The sequence below is a fragment of the Protopterus annectens genome, chromosome 14.part0, assembly GCF_019279795.1.
Source record: "Protopterus annectens isolate FY-2018-M chromosome 14.part0, PAN1.0, whole genome shotgun sequence".
Taxonomy (NCBI): Eukaryota; Metazoa; Chordata; order Ceratodontiformes; family Protopteridae; genus Protopterus; species Protopterus annectens.
In genome coordinates this window covers 443,773,342-443,798,452 of record NC_056748.1, presented here as the reverse complement: position 1 = coordinate 443,798,452, position 25,111 = coordinate 443,773,342, and the positions used below count along the sequence as shown (strand labels likewise).

General features: G+C 42.2%; 1 protein-coding gene across 1 annotated transcript in view; it reads left to right on the top strand.

The window, feature by feature from the left end:
- EVC (EvC ciliary complex subunit 1) overlaps nucleotides 1–25,111 on the top strand; it is a 1,160,741-nt gene that overhangs the window by 227,985 nt on the left and 907,645 nt on the right. Inside the window, exons 3-4 of the mRNA XM_044055566.1 lie at nucleotides 4,887–4,970; nucleotides 22,691–22,908. Of these exons, the coding sequence (XP_043911501.1) occupies nucleotides 4,887–4,970; nucleotides 22,691–22,908 (302 nt within the window). The remainder of the gene's footprint in view (nucleotides 1–4,886; nucleotides 4,971–22,690; nucleotides 22,909–25,111) is intronic.

Below are 25,111 nucleotides of genomic sequence, written 5' to 3'. Positions count from 1 at the left end.
AGACTTATTTCCTTCTGCTACACTCACCATGGTAAGACTCTGCATTCCCGTTAGGGCTTATTCCACAGGGGCTGTTGCCTCATCTGGGGCCTTATTCAAGGGATTGGACAATAACTCAGTTCTTGAAGAGCAGCTACATGGACCTCAGTCCATACCTTTACTAAACACTATAAAATAGATGTAATTTCTAAATCTAGAACAGGGTTTTCCAGAGCCACATAGCAGGGATTCCTTTAAAGCTCTTTGGCTACTCCCTTACTTCATGAGCTTTGGTATTCTCTGTCATGTTATGAATACTGTAGTAGATGATTAGAAGAACATAGAATAGTTGTGCAAAATGTTATCATAACGATAGATGTCCTTCTCTTCAGTGTTGCTGTATTTCTATCTCTCCCTCCTTCCCCCTGGCCTTTCTTCCTCTTGGATGATTCTTACCCTACTTCCTTAGGCTGGCATTCCTCCAGGGGCAGTCAGTTCTGAGGATGGTGCACGCATACATCACTTTTATGGCTGTCCGATCGCAGCCTATGTGCAACGTACCACACGTCCTACAGTAGTGAAGTCTTTTGTATACTGGCCAATGTCAGGTCGCCTACAGCGGCAAACTCCCTCATGTTATGAATAATGCTGCAGAGAAGAGGATGACATCTGTCATTGTGGTAAGAGTTTACACAACTATTCTTTAATGGACATATAAAGGGCAAAAAGTTTTACCCCCTGTGTTACTGTGAATTGTGATGATGATGTCCTTACCTTTTGTCTAACTTCTTCCAGGACCATCCAGCATAGGGAGCAGACTATTATCTGCACATCGTAAGCCAAACATTTTTGTCAGTACTGATGAGCAGTTCAAAGAAATATTTAGTGTGTGATGTTGGTGGCAGGTCTGTTGTGTGTATTGCTGTAATGTCTGATGTCCTTCAAGGATGCATCTGCAGTCCTTACAAATGGGTTGTCCTGTCGTCAGGCAGCCCTTCGGTCAGCCGGATTCCAAAGTCTGGGTCTGGCCTCGGCTGGTGTCGCACTTCACCCGACGTCATAGCTGCAGTTGTTCGGGTATAAAGGCATCAGCCGACGCCATTTTCCCCAGTCTTTCTTGCCGCGTGGCGCCCAAAGCAGAAGCTGTTCGCAAGTGCCGGTCGGACTTCTTCCAGGACCATCCAGCATAGGGAGCAGACTATTATCTGCACATCGTAAGCCAAACATTTTTGTCAGTACTGATGAGCAGTTCAAAGAAATATTTAGTGTGTGATGTTAGTGGCAGGTCTGTTGTGTGTATTGCTGTAATGTCTGTTATAGTGGCATCACTGTTAGTTAGCATATATTGGACTATAGTAGTATAGGTATTCATTTTTTCTTGTGTTTGTTGCTCATTATCACAGTGTTCCTGACAGTGGAAGCGTGGAACATCTACCACCTGATGTCAGAGTATCAGCAGACTCTGATGATAATGTGGCCAAACAGAGGTGCAGTTGGGGGGGTGCAGAGGTTGACTTTGACACTGAGGTTGACATACAGCCATTCTCCGTAATTCCATCGGACACAGGCTTATACCTACCCATTTCATTGAGCCCTTAGATGTTGGACATGTGGAGCATGAAGTAATAGATCAGGGAAATTATGGTTACTCCAGCTTCAGTGCCTGCTGACTCTGGCCGTAACCAAAGTGTGGGGTGGAAGTGCCATGCAGGAGGGTTGCTAGGGGTGCTTGGAGGAAGCCTGCTATCCATCCTCCACCTGATCCAGGTGTTTCTTCCTGTGCCACGCAACGTATGTTTAGGGCCATCACGGAAGCATAGACACGTTCCCATAGCTCCAGAGAAATGTTTAGGGTTGTAGATGTTGCACAGGCTGACATGTGTGACTGCCTCTACCGTATTGCTGATTCAGTAGATGGGGTGAATGACAAGTTGGAATGGGCAGTATCTGTGATGGAACATTTGAGGGGGGGGTGGCATCCTCATGGCCTTAGGTCAGCCACGTCATCTGCTGTTAGCCAACGTAGCCATGCCCGATCACACTCTCATAGTGGTGGTAATTGCATTGCTCTGTCAGTGGTTGAGGAGACCACACCCAGGTGTGGCAGGCCATGGAGCTTTGGTCCTGGGCACCCTTGCGAGGGGAGCTCATCCAGCAGATATCAGTCATGTTCAAGTAGCAATGCATGTGACCTTCGGAGTGAAAGTGCCAGTGCAAGTCCTGGCAGAGCCAGTTCTTATGGTCGGGTATGACAACGATGAACTGCCACCTCTTCCCTGCATGGGTCACACCTTTCTGACATACCAAGACATAGAGCTAGCACAGCTCTTGGCATTGTTCATACAGACACTAACCCACCAATTTCACCTGGAGGACCTATACTGAGACACACACAACAGTTATATGGTTCAGCTGCAAAGCTCAACACTCATTTTGTCTCATTGGCCATTTGTTACTTTATCCAAATGTCCGTCTGGTTCTCTTTCTTACTCGCACACACTCCCCAACCTTTTGTGTCAGCTTGAGCTTCCTGACCCCCCCCCCCCCCCAATCACACACGCGCACTCCTGTGCAAGTGATAATCATGCCATATCCCTGTTTGCTATCTTTTGGATTCAGGGATACATAAGCTTTGTGTCTGATGCTCGGGGTGCATAGCTAACTTAGTATATCTGTGACGTTGAATAGGTAATTGTATATTTGACGTGTATTGGTCTTAGAAAGTTAGACAGTTGATAGTATCAAACTTTTTTGCATCAGTGTTGTTAATGATTTTGTGAGGGTTGTGAAGTCTGAAATTGAAATGTCTCATTACTTTCTAACTTCTCTCTTCAATGATTTTTCCAGTACAAATGTGTGGTGATAAACTGAGGGCATGTGGTGACCATAAGTATGACTTGGTGAATCTTTGATGCCTGAGGCCTAGTACTTAATAATGGACACACACAAATCATACAAGTCTCTGCTGTCACAAGTTAAGTTAATTTCTGTACAAATCGCCCAGCTTTTACTTGCTTACATTACTAAGTAACAACATGCAAGGATTTGCCAGTCATTCATATTATTACACAATACACTTTACACTTACCTTGTAAATCCAGCAGTTTTAGTTCAGGGCTGACTCTGTCTAATGCTAGCAGTACAAAGCCATTACATGGATAGCTAAAGGTTGCAAGCGTTACCTGGCATCAAAGTTACTATATGTGTGTGCATAGGAGGAAGATTTTAGCCCCTCAGGTGGAGAGTGAGCTTTCTATGCCTTGGTGCTTAGCCAGTGCGAGGGCATATTGAGCATGCCTACATCTGCCTAAACCCACAGCAGCTACTGGTTCTCACTCTGACGCCTCACCTGCGTGTGGCTGTGGTGACCTTGCCATTGCTTATGAGATGTGTGCCCCTTCCCCTTGTTGATCCTGCTGAAGCTGTTTTTTCAGGATGATGTGTAGCATGGCACATACAATGAATGTTTCAGTACATGCACATGAGTTGTACTTCAGGGCTCCCCCAAATGCATCTAGGCACTGGAACTGCGACTTCAGCAGCCTAAAAAGACACACTATGATATTTCTGGTTTGAGAGTATGCCTCATTATGGCATTCTTCAGCAGGTGTGTGCATTTCTGATGGGTGTCGTCAGACACGGTTCCAGTGCATAACTTGCATCCCACAGTAAATGACCCTGTGGGATATCCCCCCAGTGAACATCTGATACTGTTGAGATCTGTGCCAGGTACATGAGTCAAAGTAACTGCCTGGGTTGCCAGCACACATGTTCAACATGATTCCTTTGACATCACACACGACTTGCAGTTAGAGTGGAAGCCCTTTCTATTTATGTAGAGCCCTCCCTGTTGCCCAGGTGGTGCCTTAATTTCTGCATTTGTGCAATGTATGACACCCAGTACTTCACGGTAGTGTGCTACAGGGTAGAACTCCTGCATATTTTTGGCTCTAAGAAAATATGTGGTCACTGGCATGTTGGAGCATAGAATTCAGGAATATATGGAGGATTCTGTATGCTGATGATCATGTCCCCTCTTTGTCTCTAAAAACTACCTGGAGCTAAAATTGTACCTTTGTCTCCACTGTGATGTGTTCCCTTCAGTTTGCACTGGCTCTGAGTTAAAGGCAACAGAGATTGCAGAGTTCCTGTAGTGTGTCTCTCTATCTTCCCTGTAGCACCCTACAATTTCCACATTATGTAGATTGTGAGAAGTTAACCTGGGTCTGAAAACTCTTCTTCCTGACCTTGGTCTGTTAGCAGCACAGATTTCAGCCTGTTTCACATAACCATGAATTAAAACAGCAGCAGCTCCTAACATTGTTTCTGTGTAGACTCCTTTCTGTGGCTGTATTCCAGTAGGTTTTGGAATTTGCAGGGAAAACCAGCATTGAGTCTACACAGTTGCTTTATAACTTGTTGAATAGCTCCTTCATCTTGGATTGGTTGATTAATGCACAGTTCAGCTGCTTATGTTGTAATTAGCATGCCACGGTGTTTACCTTGTTTGTGCGGCTCTACACACTATAGAGCAGCTTCCTGAATCCGTAACAGTTTGCTGCCACGCACACAGTAGAAACAGACCGTGTAGGCTTTATTGAATCTGGCAGAGAATAAGAAATAGGCTGGAAGGAACATTTGAACTTTTGAATGTGGGTTATTGATTAAGCTTGTAATGGTGTGTAGATTGCCTAGTACTTACCTGTGAACCTATGAAATATAAATCTGCCACATAGACTGTATTCTGCAAATGCTTATACTATACTCTGCAAAGTGCAAAAGTAAATTGAGAGTATGTTGCCTTTACTGTTTTCCACTTGAAATCATAATTAATTGATTTAATTTTCACACAAAGTACACAGTCATTTGAGATGTGAGAATAATTTTGTTTTTCCTGATATTAACAGGGAAGTACGTCTCCTGCAAATAATGATGTTACAGAATTTGCATTGAAGGCAAAAGTAATTTACCCAATAAATCAGAAATTTCGGGTAAGTCTTTATTACTTAGTATGTAACTATGAGAAATCTGTTTATTATAAATGGAAAAACAACTTTAAGGCAGTAATGGTAATTTTAGGTTATGCAGTAGTGCAAGATAAAAAAAAAAAATGTTAAATGTAAATATGAGATATTCTATACTTGAAGTTATGTGGAGACCACCTTACTGCAGTAAAAGAAAGCATTTTTCATGTTACTTGCATTTGAAATTTGTCTTGTAAGTAAGTAATGTTTATATTTACAAGCAGCATTGTGCATTAAATGACAATTTATACAATGTAATGTAGAGTTTAATTTAGAAAAATAAATGCTAGGCAGGCAGTTAAATTCACACTGAAAGAGGAAGTGCATGCCTTTTGTTGTTCAAGCAAAGGAAGAATGTATCTAAAGTTGATGCTGTTTTATACACTGGTGTTCAAACTATCCAGAACGCGGTATAAAATAAAGAAGGTTTTTATTTGTGCTACTGCTTAGGTTGTTTACTATGTAGCTTTTTTTAGACTTCTGTTAGGCTTAGACATTCTGGTGTTTCCCAGGAGCTCTTTGTTCTGTATTATATTGTTCAGCTTTGTTTGAGCTCCAGAAATTAACAAAATTGATAAGGTTTTTATAGTTGGGTTCCCTCTAATTTCCTTGGCTCAAGAATGTAATCTCTTTCAATTGAGGGCTTGTCATATCGAAAAGAACAGGCCTGGATGCCTAGTTAGATTTAGAACTCCTGCCTCATTGAGTCCATATTCAAATATCTGTTGCTGCACTGAGCAGACGCTCACAACCATACATTTGGTTACTACATTTACATAACTGTGCTTAACTGTGTCATTAACTAACTAATTTTGTTTTCCCACTACTGTTGACTTGTGTTTTCCCAAATGTCTGCCCTTTATAATCCTGTCTCTGCAGCTCCTATACATCAGTGGCTCCCTGGTATGACCCACACAGTAGAGGTTCTGTTTACAGAGTCTGGGGAAGGGTGAAGACTTCCAGGTTCTGGAGGGAGGGAGAGAGAGAGAGACCAGCTGAGGAGCTGTCACATTTATTCCCTACTAGTAAGCTGATATTGTATATTGTGTTAGGCCGGGTGGGCAGTAAGGTGTGGTATGAAGGTGTTGCCTTCCCAGGCCTGTAGAGCAGGCACTCCACCTAGCCCTGCTACATGCCCAGACTGGTGATCTCTGTGAGCTCTACACTTTACAAGGGCATGCTGTGTACCCATCATGCTCCACACAGCTATCCTCCATGTCTACTACTACAAGCTTATGAACTGTTAATCAAACTCTGGTTGGCTGGGCCATAGTCAGGGCAGTCTCCTTCTACACCAGTGGATCATTTAGATTTGTTTTTTTTTTTCATTAATATGAAGTTTTTGATTTTTATCCCCATGGAGTATATTCACACCAAAGAAAAAAGGCTGCATATTGGATATGAAATAAACTGTAAAAACTAACCAACAGTGAAGGGTCGTTGTCTGGGTTTGTTTATGTGTAAGATAATGATTATAATTATTTTGATAAATAAATACATGCCCTAAATGATATAGTTATGCAAGCATTAGGTGTTATATTAAAATAATTAAACAAGTAGCAGGAGAGCTTAAGAATTCATATTGACATAATTCCAGTAGGCAATCCTTAACAAGTAAATTAACTTGATTCAGTACAATAGGCGATGTGCTATTTCTTTGTTTTAACTATGTGGCTTTATGGTTAGAACCAGTGTTGTCTTTTTTCATACAATTCAACCTTTGGGTTATTGGATCTGACCAGATCTGATCTCAGCACCTTTATGAAGCTGTGAATCCAGGTCTTTGACTCCTCCACTACACGAAATACCTCACTTCCTCCCAGTACCTCAGTTCGAGTTTACCTTTACCTATTTTAGTTATCTCAAAGAAATTGCCAGAGAATGAACCCAACTGAGATTGTATAATGACAAGATTCCTGTTTGGGTCCATTCAATTAAACAGGAGCACCAGGTGAAAACATTGGAAAGGGAAGGGGGGGAGGGATGTTAAACCAGATGAAAAGACGACAGCATGGATCGTTATGGTGCAGGATGAAAACTTATATTCAGTGCTGTCTTTTTTCATCTGATTCAACCTTTAGGCCAGATTCCATAGCTACCAAAAGATCCCTGGGTGGTATCATGGAAGGATATTCCTGAGAATGGAAGAGCCGAAAGATGTACAGGAGCTCAATGGTACGTCTCGCTTGTAGCGAGATATGAATGTGTAGACCATAGACCAAGTAACTACAGCACAGAATTTGTTGGTAGGACCTCCTGCATAAAGGCAGTAGAAGTAGCAACAGACCTTGTTGAATGAGCTTTTGGTTTTTGGTTAAGGAAAGACCCAGTTTCTCAGAAAAAACAATACAATACAATCTGAAAGCCAACTTGACAGTGTGACTTTAGAAACACTCTGACCTAACTTTGCTCTAGTGAAAGCTAAAAACAGCTGATCAGATCTTCTGCAGTCTTTAGTCCTATGGAGGTAGAATCTGAGTTGTCTGTAAACATCTAGTAAATGTAGAGTATATTCGCTTGTAAATGGGTGCCACTTTTGGGACGAGTGTGAGGTTTGTTCTCAAAGAAACCCTATCCTTATGAAAGATCAAGTAAGGTGGTTTGCAAGAAACAGCTTGCAGCTCTGAGAACCTTCTGGCTAAAGTGATGGCCACCAGAAAGATGGTCTTCCAAAAAAGATGCTTTATATCTGCTGATGCTGTGGGTTTGAAAGAAGGTTTTATTAAGGCTTGAGGCATAATAGTAATGTTCCAAGGAGGGATTGGATACCTTACGTGAGGTCTCCATAAAAAGATTCCTGTAAGAAAAGTCTTTGCAATCTTTAGAGAAGCTGTAGAACTCTGATGATGTTCTTCGTTGTTGCAGTCATTACATTTGGGTAATCTGCTGGCAGGTTGCCCTCAGTCGGTCTGAATAACAAAGTCTTGGGTCCTATATCGGTTGCTGTCTCTTCTTCCATGGCGTCAGGGGTATAAAACATGCAGCCAACGCCATTTTATTCAGTCTTTCTTGTCGTGCGGTGCCCGATGCAGAAGCAGTTCGCAAGTGCTGGTCGGCAGACTCCTGAAATTTTCATATTCGTGCTTCAGAACCGAAGTCTTCAAACTAAAGCAAAGTACCCCATTGGGGAAACTTTTTCTTGCTCCTTACCGATGTTAGTAAAAGTTAATTGCATTACTTGTTTGAAGCAAATACCTCATAAGGATTTTCATTTGTACTGTATTCCTTGCCTAGGCCCAGATCACAACGTGCCTTGCTGTCGCTTTTGTGCTAGATTTAACCAACGCACTGTTAAGCGTCTGTATATTTTTGCTTCTAAATATTTTGGTACAAGAATTAATTGTCCTGAAATGTCATCTGTTAGCAATCCGACTACCGGAGTTCATAAAAAATGCAAACAAAAAGACAGAGAAAGACCGTTTAGGTCCAAAACCGACGACAAAGCTTCTCCTAAGCCAGTCGCTGGTTCGCCAGTACTCAGTGAGGCACTTTCGCAGCCCCTGATACCCGCTACTTTTGAGTCGCAGGCCTCTACAGCGACCCATTCGGAGTCCGGTATGCTGTGAGTTTCTCAGAGTATTGAACCCACGGATGTCTCTCCCTTGGATGGGTCCGGAGCCGCTGAGCAGGCACCGGCTTCTGAATGTGTTTTCAGGCCTCAACATTTTTATATTAAACCGACGCCAGCCTCAAAAACAAGGTAAAAAAATCTTCTATGTCTAAAAAACCGAAGCATGGGCCACATGCACAGGCCCCTATACCTAAAAAACAGATTATCAAAATGTCTGAGGATTCAATTACCTTGATCAGGGGTTCCCAACCCCCCCTGCTAAAAGGCCTAGGCAGGGCACTGATTATGAATCTTCAGATCAGGTTTCCATTTCTTCTGATTCCTCTTCTGATCAGAAATTTTCTATTCCACCCTATGAGGATTCTGATGCAGTGGAATCCATCCCATCTGCATCTCCTCTGAGGATTACTCTTTTGGAGAGATTTTGCATACTTTAAGGGAACATTTTCATTGGGAGAGTCAGGACTTCTCTGAATCAAAAAAGAGGCTTAGGGATTTCCTCCTCCTTCCTCAGCATAGGCCTTTGGCAATACCTCCTGTTATTAGACATTGTTGATAATGTGTTTTCGGAATCAAGCATGGCCCCTGATTCCCTGCCTCCAGCTCCTAGTAAGCCAGACAGATATTACAAGGTTCCTGACTCCCACAAATTTCTATTAAAAAATCCTGCTGCTGATCCTGAGACTGTCTCTCAGGGTCCCAAGGGTGTAAAGGCCTCTACAGCCAAAAATCCTACCCCCTCTGACAGAGATTCCAGGGCACTGGATAGATGGGATAAGAAGGTTTATAAGTCTGCAACCTTGGCAATTGGGGCCTTAAACTGCCAGTTTCATATGCTTAAATATCAACAGCATGTTATGGGCTTACTGAAACAGAAAATTATGTTGATTTCTGATTGTGTGGAAAATAGAGTTACAGGAATTATTGCATTCAGCAGAACAGGTTGGAAAAGCATACTTTGCAATGTGGTTTTGATTCCTTGGAGGCCTCTTGTAGGGCCGCCGTTACTGGATCTGTGATTAGAAGGCATGCGTGGCTCAAGGAGCAAAATCTCCCTGATCATGTTAAAGCTAAATTGTTGGATGCCTCTTTGCAGCATGATACTCTGTTTAGTAATAAGGCAGAAGAGGTTTTAAAGAAAATGGAAAACCAAGCTAAATCAATGCAAAATGTAAAAGATTTCTTGCAAGTGCAGCCACCCAGGTTCAGCAGACACTGGCCTACTAAAAATTGGTCCTTTACTGTGTCTAACAGAGCCACTCAAGGCAAATCCAGGCACTCAAAAGGCTCCAGATACCAATCACAGGGATGTTACAGGTCAAAGCAATGAGGTGCCTCCACCTCCAAATCTGGAGGAAACCAAGCACAACCCTACAGTAAGCAGTCTCAATGACTTTCCTCTACCATCACCAAGCACTTATCTTTTGGCAGCCCCCTTGGGGGGGGGGGGGACTAGCACTTCATGCTCAAAATTGGCAGTTAAATACCCAGGACAAGTGGGTATTAAACATAGTATCCCCGGGGTACAGATTTCATTTCCATACCTTGCCAATTCCACACTGATTGCCAGATCTGCCACAAAACCAGTGGGCAGAGGCCCAGAAACAAGTCATATCCCTCGTAGATATGGGGGCTATTCAGCCGGTACCAGAAAAGGAAAAGGGACAAGGTTTTTATTCAAGACTTTTCCTGGTACCCAGAAAAGACAATTCGTAGCGTCCAATACTAGACTTATTGATTTTGAACATGTTCCTGGACATTCCAAAATTCAAAATGCTGACTTTACAACAGCTACTGCCTATGCTGGGCAGGAATGCTTGGTTAGTAACTCTAGACTTGAAAGAGGCATACCTGCATATCCCAATAAGGGAATCATGCAGAAGATACCTCCGCTTCAAAGCAGGTTTTTTGCATTACCAATTCTCTGCACTGCCCTTTGGCTTATCTACTGCACCCAGGGTCTTTACAAAGTGCCTGGCACCAGTAATTGCATTCTGCAGACAAAGAAGCATTCAAATTTATCCTTATCTGGACGATTGTCTCATTCAAGCAGAGGACAAAGACACACTTCAACATCTGGCGTTTGTAAAAAGGCTTCTAGCATGCCTAGGGTACACCATAAACAAAAAGAAATCACACCTGATACCCTCTCAAATAATTACATTCCTGGGTGCAAGTTGAATACAGCTTCCCAGATGGCTTACTTCACGCCAGACAAACAAAGGCAACTGACATCATACTTCAGACAAATGGCAATAAAAACCCAGTTATCTGCAAGACAAATTCTGCAGGCTTTGGGGTTCATGTCATCCTGCATTCTACTAATTCCATATGCGAGACTGCATATGAGGAAACTTCAATGCTACCTAAAAAGTTTATGGAGTCAACATTGTCACAGTCTGGAAACAATATCATCACTCATTCCCTGCCTACAACAAGAGTTTCTTTGGTGGGCAGACATGTCACCAAAACAAGGGACTGTCATTCAGCCTACCCCCTGCCACCCATATCCTAACTACAGATGCATCAGACTATGCTTGGGGGGGCCCACCTGGTGGGGAGATGCATTCAGGGCAAATGGAGCCCAAACCAAATGTATCTACATATCAACCCGAAAGAGATGTTAGTTGTTCAGAATGCTCTAACAGCCTTCAAGGACTTGCTTCATCCAGGACAACTGCTGATAAAGACGGACAACACCACAGTTATGTGGTACATAAGCAGGGGGGGTACACATTCCTACCCCCTTTGCAGACTAGCCATGGCCTTGTGGAACACAGCCTTGACTTATCAAATACATCTTCAAGCTCAATTCCTGCCAGGAAAGCAAAATACTCTGGCAGACGACCTAAGCAGAAATCTTGTGGACCCACATGAATGGAAACTGGATCCACAAATCTTCACCATGTTAGCACAGAAATGGGGGAGCCCGGACATAGATCTATTTGCCTCACCCCAAAATTATCAGTTGGACAAATTCTGCACAAGAATTCATCACCAGAAAGCATGGAAAGTGGATGCCCTATCCTTCAGCTGGAAAAACTTATCAGTCTACGCCTTTCCCCCTCTGCCTCTACTCCCCAAGGTCTTACTAAAAGTCAGACAGGAAAAAACAAAAATGATCCTAGTTGCTCCGGACTGGCCTCGCCAGCATTGGTACCCACTTCTAAGGAATATGTCTCAACTTCCTCCATGGTACTTGCCTCAAATACCTCATCTACTGTCTTAGCAGAACTATCAAACTCTGCACACTCGACTCCAAACTCTGAATCTTGCAGCATGGCTGATCAATTAATTATTCAAACAACTCCTCAGTAAATCTGTGACGGATGTCTGGAAGCCAGAAGGCTTAGTACTAGAAAATCTTATGCTAATAAATGGAAGAGATTCTGTGCTTGGAAACGAGCACAAGGAACAGACACAGCAAAGCCCAATATTCCTCAGATTTTACAATACTTGACTGAGATGCTTGACAAGGGCCTATCTTTTTCTTCAATAAAAATCCATGCCTCTGCCATCTCGGCTCATTACAACACAGAGCCTCCCCTCTTTTCTCATCCTCTGATTAAACAGCATCTTAGAGGGGCCAAAAAATTAAGGCCTCCCAGAAGATCACCAACTCCTGCATGGGACCTCAATTTTGTGTTGGAAAAACTCACCCTGCCTCCTTTTGAACCAGCAGCTACTGCGGATATAAAATTTCTATCTTGGAAAACAGCTTTTCTCTTGGCAGTCACTTCAGCAAGAAGGGTTTCAGAACTACAGGCTCTCATGGCAGTGGAGCCTTTCATTATATTTTACCTGGACAGGGTGTCCCTCAGGACCAATCCTTCTTTTATGCCCAAGGTGGTATCCAGTGTGGCTCTTAACCAGACCATTCACCTGCCAACATTTTACCCAAATCCGCTGAACAAGGGGGAGCGGATTTTGCATTCATTGGATGCACACAGACAACTAAGATTCTGCTTAAACAGGACCAAATCTCTGAGAAAGTCTGAGCAACTACTGGTAGCATTTGCTGCAGGGTCAGAGGGGAAGGCTATATCAAAGCAGACTATTTCTAAGTGGATAGGCCACTGCATTCATTTCTGCTACTTTCACCATGGCAAACCTGTACCCAAGGGGATCCGATCACATTTAACCAGAGCTGCCTCTACTTCAGCAGCTTTTCTCAGAGGGGTTCCAACCAAAGACATTATAGAAGCTGCTACTTGGAGCTCTGTTCATACCTTCACAAAGCATTATCATTTGCCTCTCTTCTCCAAATCCAGGGCAGGCTTTGCCACTGCAGTTCTGCAGGGCCTTATAGCCTCTCCTAATGTTGTTTAGTTCCATCCTCCCATCCATAGCTTTGGGATTCTACCCAAATGTAATTACTGCAACAGTGAAACACGAAGAACATAGTACAGTTGTGTACACTTGCCATAAATGTAGATGTTCGAGTGTATTCGCTGTTGCAGTCCGGGTTACCACCCGCCATCCCCCTTTTCTATACCTGTTCTTTCCTTCACTACACACAAAAGCCTTTGTGGTGTATTTGCTTTTAGATGAAGGTAAAGTTAGTTTCTAAAAGTGTATCTATATATATATATATATATATATATATATATATATATATATATATATTTACTGTTTATTTTTATATATATATATATATATATATATATATATTTTTTTTTTTTTTTTTAACTCCCCATTTGGGGGGCACCTGACAACTGGGGCAAGAAAAACTGAATAAAATGGCGTTGGCTGCATGTTTTATACCCCTGACGACCTGACGTCATGGAAAAAGAGACAGCAACCGACGCAGGACTCGAGACTTTGTTATTCAGGCCGACTGAAGGCAACCTGCCAGCAGATTACCCAAATGTAATGACTGCAACAGTGAATACACTCTAACATCTACATTTATGGTAAGTGTACACAACTGTACTTTTCCAATATGGAAACTGACAATAGCAGCTAATTGTATCTTGATTGTTGAAAAGCTACAGCCTTTTTGGAAAATCTCCAACAAGAAGGCTGGCATAGAAAGAAGACAAGGTGAAAATGGATCTATCCGCTTAGATGCTGTCCGGATTGAAAATCTCTTCCATTTGCTGAGGTAAACTTTCTTGCTTTCTGAATAAACTTTGTTATTAGAGGTAAAGGAGGAAAGGCCTGTAGGAAACCCTGGGGCCAACTGTGGACTAGACCGTCCCTCGGAGACTGTCCCTGCGTAAGGATTAGGTTAAAGTAACCATTGCACATGTTTAAGTACGAAGCAAAAAGACTGCAGCATGGTTAACCCCAATGGCTGAAGATTTGATTCAGCACTGTTTGATTGAGGGACCACTGTTTGGGCAGAAAGGCCCATTTGTCCACCAATACACTGAAAGTCCCCAGGATATGCATTGTTATGAGAAAGCAATAGGAAGACATTGTCTATTGCCACATTCTCATGTCCCCTCTGTATGAAGGATTTGAAGAGGTTCTGCCTTGTTTGTTCATGTACCAGACTACTACCATGTTGTCCGTCTAGATGGATATCACACCCTTGAAGAGAGAGTTCTGGAAAGTCTGCAATCCTAAGAGAAGTACTCTAATCAACAGGATATTGATATGAATTCTGGCCTTCATGTGTTAACGATTGTACTGCATTTAATTTTTCTGTCTATTTAATTGTTTCATTGAATATTGTGTCTGTGTTGCTCTGTAATTATTTATTTTTCTATTTAATTGTTTCATAGAGTACTGTGGTCTCTCTCTCTCTCTGCAGTAGTGGGGGTATTGTGTTTCCCTTCATTGATATTCATTGTTAAACTCTTAGCCTAGAGGGTTTCTCTGTATTTATAAGTGAGTCACATATCTTTGACTTATTACTTCTCAATACCTCAGTTGTTTGGCTTCTGCTACTTACCTACAATCGACTGCATTACTAGCTGACTTAAGTACAAACTTGCAGTGTTAAAGATTGTACTGCATTTCATTTTTCTGTCTATTTAATTGTTTCATTGAATATTTTGTCTATGTTTCTCCACCTAATACAGAGAGAACATTTGTGAAGGGCAAGCCACTTAGGTCCTTCATTTTGAATTATCTTCTGTTTTGCCTTTCTCCCTTTCCACTTTCCAAAAAAAAAAAAAAAATTCTAAGCTTGTTTCCTGCCTTTCCTGTAATTAGTCTAGTCCAGATACAGATTTGCTGTAACCAGGATTGTTTGTAAGCTTCTGAGCCCCCCCCCCCCACGCCTTTCTGTGTTGGAGGGAAGCCTTTTAGCTTATCAGTGGGAGCGGTAAGCACTAGGTAGCCTATCTACCACAAGAGTGGTTTCTGGCCCAGAAATTGTAGTTTATTGGCTGTTTGGCAGTTTCTCTATCTCTTTCAACTTTCTGGTTTAAAAGCCCACGTTTGCGTTCGTTTCCCACCTTTCCTGTAACCAGTCTAGTCCAGATAAAGATTTGCTATATCCAGGACTGTTTGTAAGCTTCTGAGCCACTCAAGCCTTTCTGTGTTGGAGGGAAGCATTCTAGCTGATCAGGGGGAGAGATAAACACTAGGTAGCCTATCTACCACAAGCTCCAGGTACAGATTCTTAGTTTTTGCACTTGAATTTGCTTATTCATGCTCAGCACTTGTTCAGAACTTGTTAGCACTAAATAAGCTACAAATTACTGCAGCACTCAACCTTCCTCTTTACCTAGAGGAAAACAGTTTTTGTACTTACTTTCCTCACTTGCTTAGAGAAAACAGCTCTTATACTCACTTTCCTCACTTGTCTAGAGGAAAGTAGATTTTTGTTCACCCATGTCCAAGGGTCAGCTCCTAGTGTTCTCTCCTGTCTATCTGATGAATCTGGGCATCTTGGGGCAATGTAGCAATTGCCTCATGTACACAGACAACCCTCTCCTCCTACCACCCAACACCACAACCTGTGAGAGATGCACTTATCTAGCCAAACTGGAGGTAAAGCTCTCTCCAACCAAGACTGAACTTGACAATCAAGAGGAGAAGGTAAACACTTGCACAACACTACACTCATTACATAGTCCCACTAAACCTACACCACCAAAATCCACACATAGAAACAAAAAAACATTCACAGACGCTCTCAATAATAATCTGCTCAAGCAACAGAGACCTCCAAAGCAGAAACACAAGCAACCTCCACCACCCAACACAACCCAAATGACACACAGCCCACAGACTCAGTGTGCCACTCAACCACAGCCCATAAGGCAAAACAACATACCCAACACACTAGTTATAGGTGACTCTATAGTCAGGCACACTGATGTCCCACTCAGCAGGCTAAACAAGGAGAAGGTTACTGTCATCTGCCTGTCTGGTGCCAGGATCCGCCACATAACCCACACACTCGGGTCACTCCACAACAAGTACAGATATGACACTGTCATTGTCCATGTTGGTGTGAATGACCTGAGATGTACCTCCCTAGACTACATGAAAAGAGACATGGAAGAGCTCTCCGATCCTGTAGCCCCAGGCAGGTATGACCCTAGCCCTGAGTAGCATCCTGCCATTGCCCAGAATGATACCGCAGTACAAGGACAAAATGATTGACTTCAACAATTGGCTCGACATGGTCGACAGACCACGATGCTTTGCCAGAGATGGCCTGCACCTGTCACCCCTGCGATTCTGGATACTGGCTAAGGCTCTTGCTGCCCCTATAGTGCTTTTTTTAGGTAAGTTTCAAATGACAAATTCACCACATTAACAGGAACAGGCAAGCAAAAACTGAGGGTAATGCTACTCAATGCTAGAAGTCTAAATCTCAAAATGCACTCCCTCTAGGCACTCCTTAAAATGGAGAACATCGATATCTGTGCAGTAACTGAGACCTGGTTCAAGGCTCCAGAGAGCACCCCTGCATTACCAGGCTATAACTCATGCCACACTTTTCGGCCACCTAACCTGGACCAGAACACCAAAGGCGGAGTTATGTCCATATTCATTAAGAATATCCACACCTCCAGGCTAGTTGCTCAGCATAATGCATCCAAGGTTATCCAAGTGCAACTAACTTTGGGAAAAACTGCAATTTAAATTGTAACTTGCTACACATCCCCCACCATGCCGCAGGATTCCTACTTCTCTTTTCTTGATAAACTGGAAAATATTAGGGTTCAACCAAACACCCTAATAATGGGTGATTTTATCTACTCCACCATTAACTGGGAAAACTACTCCTGTACCAACTCCTTCACTCAATGCTTTCTGGAATTCATAAATTCCAATGCCCTGGATCAACTTATCTACACCCCCTCCCCAGGGGCAACAATATCCTAGACCTAGTCATTACCAGCACACCTGAAATCAACTCCTCGTTGGTCAGATCCGACAATAAGCTAATCACCCCAGATATCCACATCTCGCCCCCACCCCCCATTAAGGAAATCACAGTAAAAAAATTCTCCAAAGCCAACTTCATGCTTCTTAAGACAGAAGTGGTGAACTTCATGACACCCATGCAGATGGACAGTACAGTTATGACTGCTGAATCCTACACAGATGCACTCTATAAACACTTACATGAGTGCATGGATCGTGCTATCCCACACAGAACCAAGATGCCATCCTCCAAAAAAAGGAAGCTAATGTGGTGGTCCCCTGCCATAAACAAACTCTACAACGGAAGAAAGAAACTGTTGCAAAAGAGAGTAAAATCCCATGAGTTGGAGGAGTTCCCTGGTCAGCCACAGTAAGAAACTGAGATCCTGTATAAGATCCTCCCAAGCTAGCTACAGAAACAAAATTGCCACTGATTCTAGAGACGACCACAAAGCATTCTATAGCTATGTCAAGAATCTCAGTGGCAACACCCAGATCTGCTCTGAGTTACAGCACAACGGCAGGAAAATTACAGAACCAACTGATATTGCCAACGTCCTGGCAGATAGGTTCACTGCTAACTTTATCCCCCTCTTGCCCCCTAAAGGGCCCATATCTATATAGGAAGAATGCAGAGTCCTTGTAATCACAACTATGCAGGTAAAAGCTTCACTCTCTAAAGCCAAAAACACAGCAACCATGGGACCGGACAACATCCCAGGCTGCGTTTTACACGAACTTCAGAACGAACTGGCTCCCCACCTAAGCACCATGTTCAATCATAGTCTTACATCAGGCTTTGTGCCCACTGAATGGTGGACAGCAACATTTATCCCACTCCACAAAGGAGGAGCCACCACTGGGAACTATCGCCCTATTGGCCTGATGAGCCTCATCTGTAAGGCCATGGAACGTATCATCATGGAACTCTTAAATAAAGACATTGGTAACCTCCAAACTCTGGACCCCACCCAGTTCGGGTTTGTGAAAGGCAAATCATGCCTCCTGAACCTGATCGACTTCTTTGAGGCAGTCACCAAAGCTGTAGACGAGGGTAAGGTGATTCACACAACCTGTCTTGACCTTGCCAAGACTTTCGACATCATCCCCCATTCTGGAATTATAGCTAAACTTACTAAACTAGATGTAAATTCCTACGTCACAAGATGGGTTGCCAATTAGCTGACTGACAGAGCCCACACTGTAAAAGTTGCAGACTCCAAGTCTGACTTCAAACTAGTGACAAGTGGAATACCGCAGGGTTCAGTCTTGGGACCTCTCCTGTTTGGTATCTACTTCTCTGAAGTACAGGCTAACACAGAAGGCCTTTGGCTAATGAAGTTCGCAGATGACTGCAAACTAGGAGCCATAGTTGAGTCAAAACGAAAAATACACTGGGAGCTCACCAATAAGAGGAACGAGTTGAAGGTGTTTAATGAAACACAAACATAACTGAATAAACTGACAAACAGGGTTGAAAACTGAAAGAAAAATTAACGCTTTCACTGAATAAATCACGTTTTCATTTCAACTTCATCGGAATACTTGTCACAAGGAAATACAGCTTTATATATACACAATTGAATAAAAATACTTGCTGCCATTGGTAATCCTTAAACTAAAGAATTAACTGAACATCCGTTCTTAAAGGCAACAAACCCATTTTAAAACCAAATATTAAAATATGTAAGAACTACATGTACCAAAATCATTCATTTAATCATCACAGTAACAACAATAACAAAAAAATACTACAGAATTGTTTATGTTGTTTCATGATCCCTAAAAATATGTTTGTAGAAAAATATATTAAAATAATAAAATAGATTTAGTAAAATTAATATAATACTGATAATGCTCAACAAGATTTATAGTTTAGCTTGCCTTAATTTCAGGACTGGCTTAATAGAGACCATATCATTAAGTCCTGGAGGTCTTGAAGCATCTAACCATATCTGCCAAAAATGTTCACGGTATTAACGGTATTCACGGTATTAACGACCGTCTCAAAAAACTCTAGCTTTACTCCATAGCATATCGCTTACTCCGAGGTGATCTCTGCCTAACATATAAAGCTATATCAAATCTGGAGCTGTTGGACATGCTACACCTAAAGAAATCCCAATTCCACCGAGCCACACGCTCTAGGGACCTAAACCTTGTCACCACCATAAATAGGACATGCTGGAGGGATAGATTCCTGTCCCAGGGATTTCCTATACTCTCGAACAAGCTACCCATCTATGTCAAACAAAGTTCCTCATTAGCACTCTTCAAGAAAAATCTTGATAAGTGGATGGGAAATAGAAAATACACCCTTGGATCACTTCTGTGGCTCTGCTCAACAGGGGCACAAAAAATAACTTTCTTGGGTGGTGTAAGCCAGGGAACCTTGTTGGCTAGGCTTACTTAGGCCCTTGGACCGATAGCCTAGTACCTACTTGTGAACTATGAATCTGGGACTGTCCTTCCTTTGTAATGTCCCCCACCCCAGGTGGGAAGCATTCATTGTTACTATGGCTATGGGAGGTTGTTATTGAGAAAAGGGCTGACCTTCCAGGAGATCTGTTGGGGTCAACCCACCATCTGATGTGAGACCTGCACATGGGCATCAGACAGATCTGAGCATGAAAAGGATGCAAAAACTGGGACCATTGTACAGAAAGAGCCCACTGAAGAACACTGAATGTGGTATCCTGCAAGGGGGACCTAGTGTCATTGTTTACCAAGCCGGATACCCATTAGAAGTAGCAGTAGCAGAATAAGTCTTATGGGGGGTGAGGGATGTTGGAGAACTTGAAAGGGCTACCTGACACAGAGATACAGTCCTGAACTTTGGGTGGTTGGCTATCTGATTGCTTGTATTCAGGTAATATCTAATGAACTTTATCTGTTGGGTGGGTGTCAGTTTAATTTTTGCTTGATTGACTGTGATTTCCAGTTACTGAAGAAGTTGGAGCAAGAAGTTCCATTGTTTAACCAAAAGATCCCTGGCTGGGGCAGTGAAGAGAGAGTCTTCTAAATATGGGAACATCTGGAACTCTAACAGTCTGAGATAAGTTGCAACACCGTGGGGACTGTGGCAGTGCCCTGAATTAGAAGTCATTTTCTTCCAAGATAGAAACCAAGAAATCTCCTTGATTGCCTTGTTATTTTGATATGGTGGTAGGTATCCAGAGCACATCCAGTCGTCCTTCCTCAAAAGAAGTACAATGGACTGAACCATGACCAATCCAGAACTTTTGTTTTATAAATTGGTTAAGATGGCCGAGGTCCAAAATTGGCCTTGGGTCCCCTGTCTGTTTTAGAACTAAAAAAGAACTTTGAATAGACTCTGGATTCCAGCTGGTCTTGGGGGAACTGGCAGGATGTCTCTTTTTTTTTTTATTTTTTCCAAAGGCTTTGAAACTTCTGCTGTTGCAGATTCCACCTGATTGGATGGCACTGTAGGAATCCTCCTTTTCTTTAGAGGAGAGGAAACAAATAGCATTATGTAGCCTTAGGTGACTAGCAGCATCCAGTTATCCAGTCTGATGGCCTGCCAGGCTTGAGGGTGCAGGTATAGGGGCCCCCGACAGGCTCCAAAGTGCAGCAGTCATTCTTCAGGAGCACTTGAATGATTTCTTGGAAAAGGGACTGTGAAATCCCTGATTCTGTGGTTGACATTCATTGAAGTTGCTCCCCTCTCTGAATCAGAAGGAGCTGTCTGCAAAAGCATCTTGGTTAAATCCTTGAGATTCCCTGAACCGCACTTGCTTACCACCCTTCTGTCCTGGAAAAGGTTCTCTGAGGGGTAGAGAAGCAGATTCCAACAGCAGAAAGGCTCTTCCCATCTTACTCACTTTTGGTTAGAGTTTTCTTAACCTTTGGTCCGAAAAGTGTGAAACCATCAAAGGGGGAGTTGAAGCCTTCTTCAAAGTCACACAAACACATCCAGGTCTGTTGCCATTGGCTGTGCTTGTTCCTACTGCTTTCTCATTAGCATCAGCTGCTTTAGAAAGCAGATGCATGGATATGTTGGACATCGACTGCAAGGTAGACAACTGTGACTCCATTGTTTTTCAGAGGTCCGTCAGTAAGTTACCTGAGAGGGACTTGGTGAGTTCCTTAGTCAAGTCCCTCTGGAAACATGTCATGTGGGTCAGGTAGTTCAGAGCTCTGTGAAAGTTACTGAAGCATACCTCTGTTTCCAAAAGCTGTCCAAGGCTTTTAATTCCCTGTTAGGAGGATGTCAGACATACTCACCTTAGAGAGTTCCTTTTTAGTTGTTGCCACCACAATCATGGCATGTACTGTGGGGGACCCTTGCTCCAGTGTGCTGTTTCCTTAGGTGTGAGCAAGACTTTATCTGGATTCTTACGAATTGGCTCTGCCATATCAGGACCCCTCCAAGCCCACTGAGCTACCAGACTGAGTGCTTCAGCAAGGGATACCATCCAAGAGATAGAAGATCAAGCTCCAAAAGCCTCAAGGAGCATAGACTCCTCAGGGAAGGGTGCATCAGTGGACCGACTCCCTCGTTGTTTCATCAATTCCAAAATATCAACAAAGGTGAGGTCTTCTAGAGGTGGATCGTGGGGGCCCATCACCATTATTCAGGTACGTGTCTTCTTTGACTGATTTTGGGGAACCATCTAAATGCCTCCTCTTACAAGCCTGTTTTCTGGGTTCCTGCCTCAGTGGGACTTCTGAAGACGGGCCAGAATCAGATGAGGGGGGGTGGAGCTTACGAGGTGAGCAGACTTAAGAGTGAATGAAGCTGACTGTCCTTGAGGACCTGGATATGTGTTGTCAGATGCTGTGTCCAAAAGGGGTTGGAACGGAGCCGAATTTGTAGCAAGCACCTCTTCTCTTGGCCTGGCAAGAACCCTTTCGAAAGACTCGAATGCTGAAGTGGAGATTAGGGCCAAAGAGACTTCCCTACAGTCATAACAAGATGTAGTAAGAGTCTCCCCCAGCCTAACTCATCCCGGATCTAAAGTCAGCAACAGAGCCGAGCTATGGAGTACCGAAGGAATGTTTCTGTGTCTGGCACTGACACTTCAACTCCAGGACTCCATTAAAACTGAAAGCATTGGAGTAGAGAGAATAAGGAATACTGCTGGAATCGGTCTACAAGATTGTCAGCTGTAGTGCAGGTGCTCCTGGGAGGCTCGGACCTAGGGGTATCAGATCTAATGGATGAATTGGAATATGAGATAACAGTGGAGTTTATTGTTGGAGCAGTTCTTGAAACATCCAGTGTAGAAAGTGCCAGGAGATCCCCTAGTTGAATTTGCGTCCAAAGGAACCTCCGCAGCATCCTGTTAACATTTGCCTCAGTAAGGCTTTTTGATGATCCAATGGACCTGGAAGATAAAGCCTTTGAAGGTGGTCTCAGTGACTGCATCTCCTGCAGAAAAGGTGAATGGAGCCAGGGACTCACTGGCTCCAGTGATAAAACAGGAGGAAGCATCGGTGAACGGATCCAAGGAAGTGTCCAATCCTTCTATCTCAGAATTTTTGGTGCTGGACCAAAGGGTTCTGATGGGATTCTAGATCATTTCTTGGTCTTGTCTGACTTCTTTTCTGAGGATTTGTCTTTCTTGTTATCCTTGGGTTTCTCCATTTCTTTTTGTCTAGGTTTTTCCCTCGTTTAACTGGATGAAAAGAAGACACAAATCTATTATTATGGTGAGTGCATAGCTTTCATTTTTGTTCTGTTTACTTAAGTGTGCAGACTTTTACTGCAGAAAAAATATATGAAAACATGTTAATCCACAAGTGATTGTTTTTTTTACAGCCTTTGGCAGATGGATCATCTAATCCTTCTATGTATGAGGCTTTAAAGCAGGCTGCTCTACCAAACCAGATGCCTGATGACTCATCGTCTTCCAGCATGAGATCATTTGCTCAGGATGATGAAAGTGGCAGTGGTCCATTGGCAGAATGTTCGTCACTTACTCAAAATGAAAAGTTTCAGTCAGTAACTTCTTATTCTGAAGCTCTGACCAGTACCAGGTAAATGTGCATTGACTACACATTGTAGATTTTCCAAAAAAAAAAAAAAAAGCAATTTTTGTCTTTCAGAGAGTAGTAAGGCATTGGTATGGAAAAAAACAAGGAGCCAAATGCCCTAGGAATATGAAGCATTGTACTATTATTTATGCAAAGCAGTGGCGGTGGAAAATGGATGTTTATCACGTTTGCTGTCAAATAATACACTGAAATACAAATCTTCATCTCTAGTACCATGTCACTGTTATGTTGATTCTGGAAGTGCTTATTCTTAACAGCAATAGATTTGTTCTGTATTATAGCTGGTTTTAAAGATAAATTGGATGTGTACTGCTTTATACTAGCCACGCACATCTATACTTCAACAAGGCTTCTGCTTCAGTACCATCAGTGTAGTAATTAACAGTGCTGTTAACATGTCACTTGTCTTTTGTTATATTAGCATCTCAAATGACATTTAATCTGTAGAATTTTTTTTTCTTTTTTTAATTAATTTATTCAGAAATATTTAATGTATTTTAAAGTAACAGTTGCTGTTTGTTCAAGTGGTAGTCTGGTGTTTGTGGAGGTTGAAACCATTAGCTCATTGTATAATGACATTTGTTGAACTTGGGCCTTTTATAATATATAATGAATGGTGGTATGGTGGTGTTAATCATGTTGTTAACCAAAAGTTACTTGAGATGCTTGTAGGAACCCTGGCCTGAAATGTGAAGTTTAGGACATCAGATGTACTGAGGTACATAAAACAAAGCTGTTGTATGGGTTATTCTCAATCAGCCAACCATAATTCCTTAGAGCCTGCAGACTTTGTGAATTAAAAGATATGTGGAACAAGAATTATAGTCTGGTAAAAAGTGGTTTGTCTTTTTACCAGTCAGAACTGTATGCAGCAGACGCACCACATGGCACATAGTTTTCTCAGGTTGCAAGCTGCCTCCCCTAATCCCATCATACAATTTTCTGTTCTGCCAGATCAGGATTAGTACCAATTAATGCCTCACACACAGCCCAGAAATGGTGCCCCATGGCCCTTTCAGTGCTTAGCTGACAAGACATTAAGACTCTTAAGTGTTGAAGGTGAAATAAGCACTTGAAAATTTGTAAACTTTTTTCACTTTTCTTTCAGGCCATCCATCGATTAAATTCAAATTTTTTAATTTTATTTATTTAACCTTAACTAGCAGTAAACAATATAAGCAACTTTAATTATACTTTCAAATTTATTTAATGTTTACAAACTTTTCTTCTAGATTTTTTTTTTATTTCAAAATATTTAATTAAGTCCTCAAAACTAAAATGCTGCAACAAATCTGCTATAAACTTGACTGATACAAGGCATCTGGCCTGTCTTGTCACATGATTATTATTTTGGGATTTTTGATGATGTTGAGCTGAGAAAAATGAATGCTGAGCTGTGCAGTTTGTGACAGTGGTTCTCAATCGGTGGGCTGTGAACACTTACTAGATAAAACTCAACTGTATAAATACCTATAAAAATAAACATCCTAAAATGCAAGCACATTAGCTGCCTACTACAGTTTTATTAATATTGGTCTTTTATTAGTGTTGTTGCAGTTTATGTATGTGAGTTTTTTTCCTGTGGTAGTGCTTTTAAGTAAAGGGAGTTTAGTTTTACTTCAGCATTCTGTCTTAAAATATATAGTGATATACACAGTTGTCATTTAACTGTAAATGCCCAAGATTGTTTGCTTGAACATCATATTTGGCAAGCTGTGTATTTCATTACCGGGCCCTGAAATAGCAGATGTTGTTGTGTCTTTTGGCTTTTCCCAGTTAGGGGTTGCCACAGCGGAACTCCGGTCCGCTAATGACTGACAGTTAATTTTTACGTGCCGAGTTGCCGGCCCTGACACACAACCTTCAACGAAGGTACGCCCATTCACGCATGTCTCCACACAGAAGATGCTCTAGCTGAGAATCGAACAGGACAACGTCTTACTGTGAGGCGACAATGCTACCGCAGCACCACCACCGCAGTTGAAATAGCAGATATTAATTTATTGAAAAAAATGTTAGCACAAATGCATCACTGCTTTTTGTCATATTTTATGTATGTGAACAATTCATTTTTTTAATTGAGAGGAGTTATTCCCATTAAACCGTAAATTATAGATTAAAAGTAGTATAGAGTTGTCAACAGTTTTTGGCATTGTAACTGCTTTTAAATTTTTAAGTACAACAG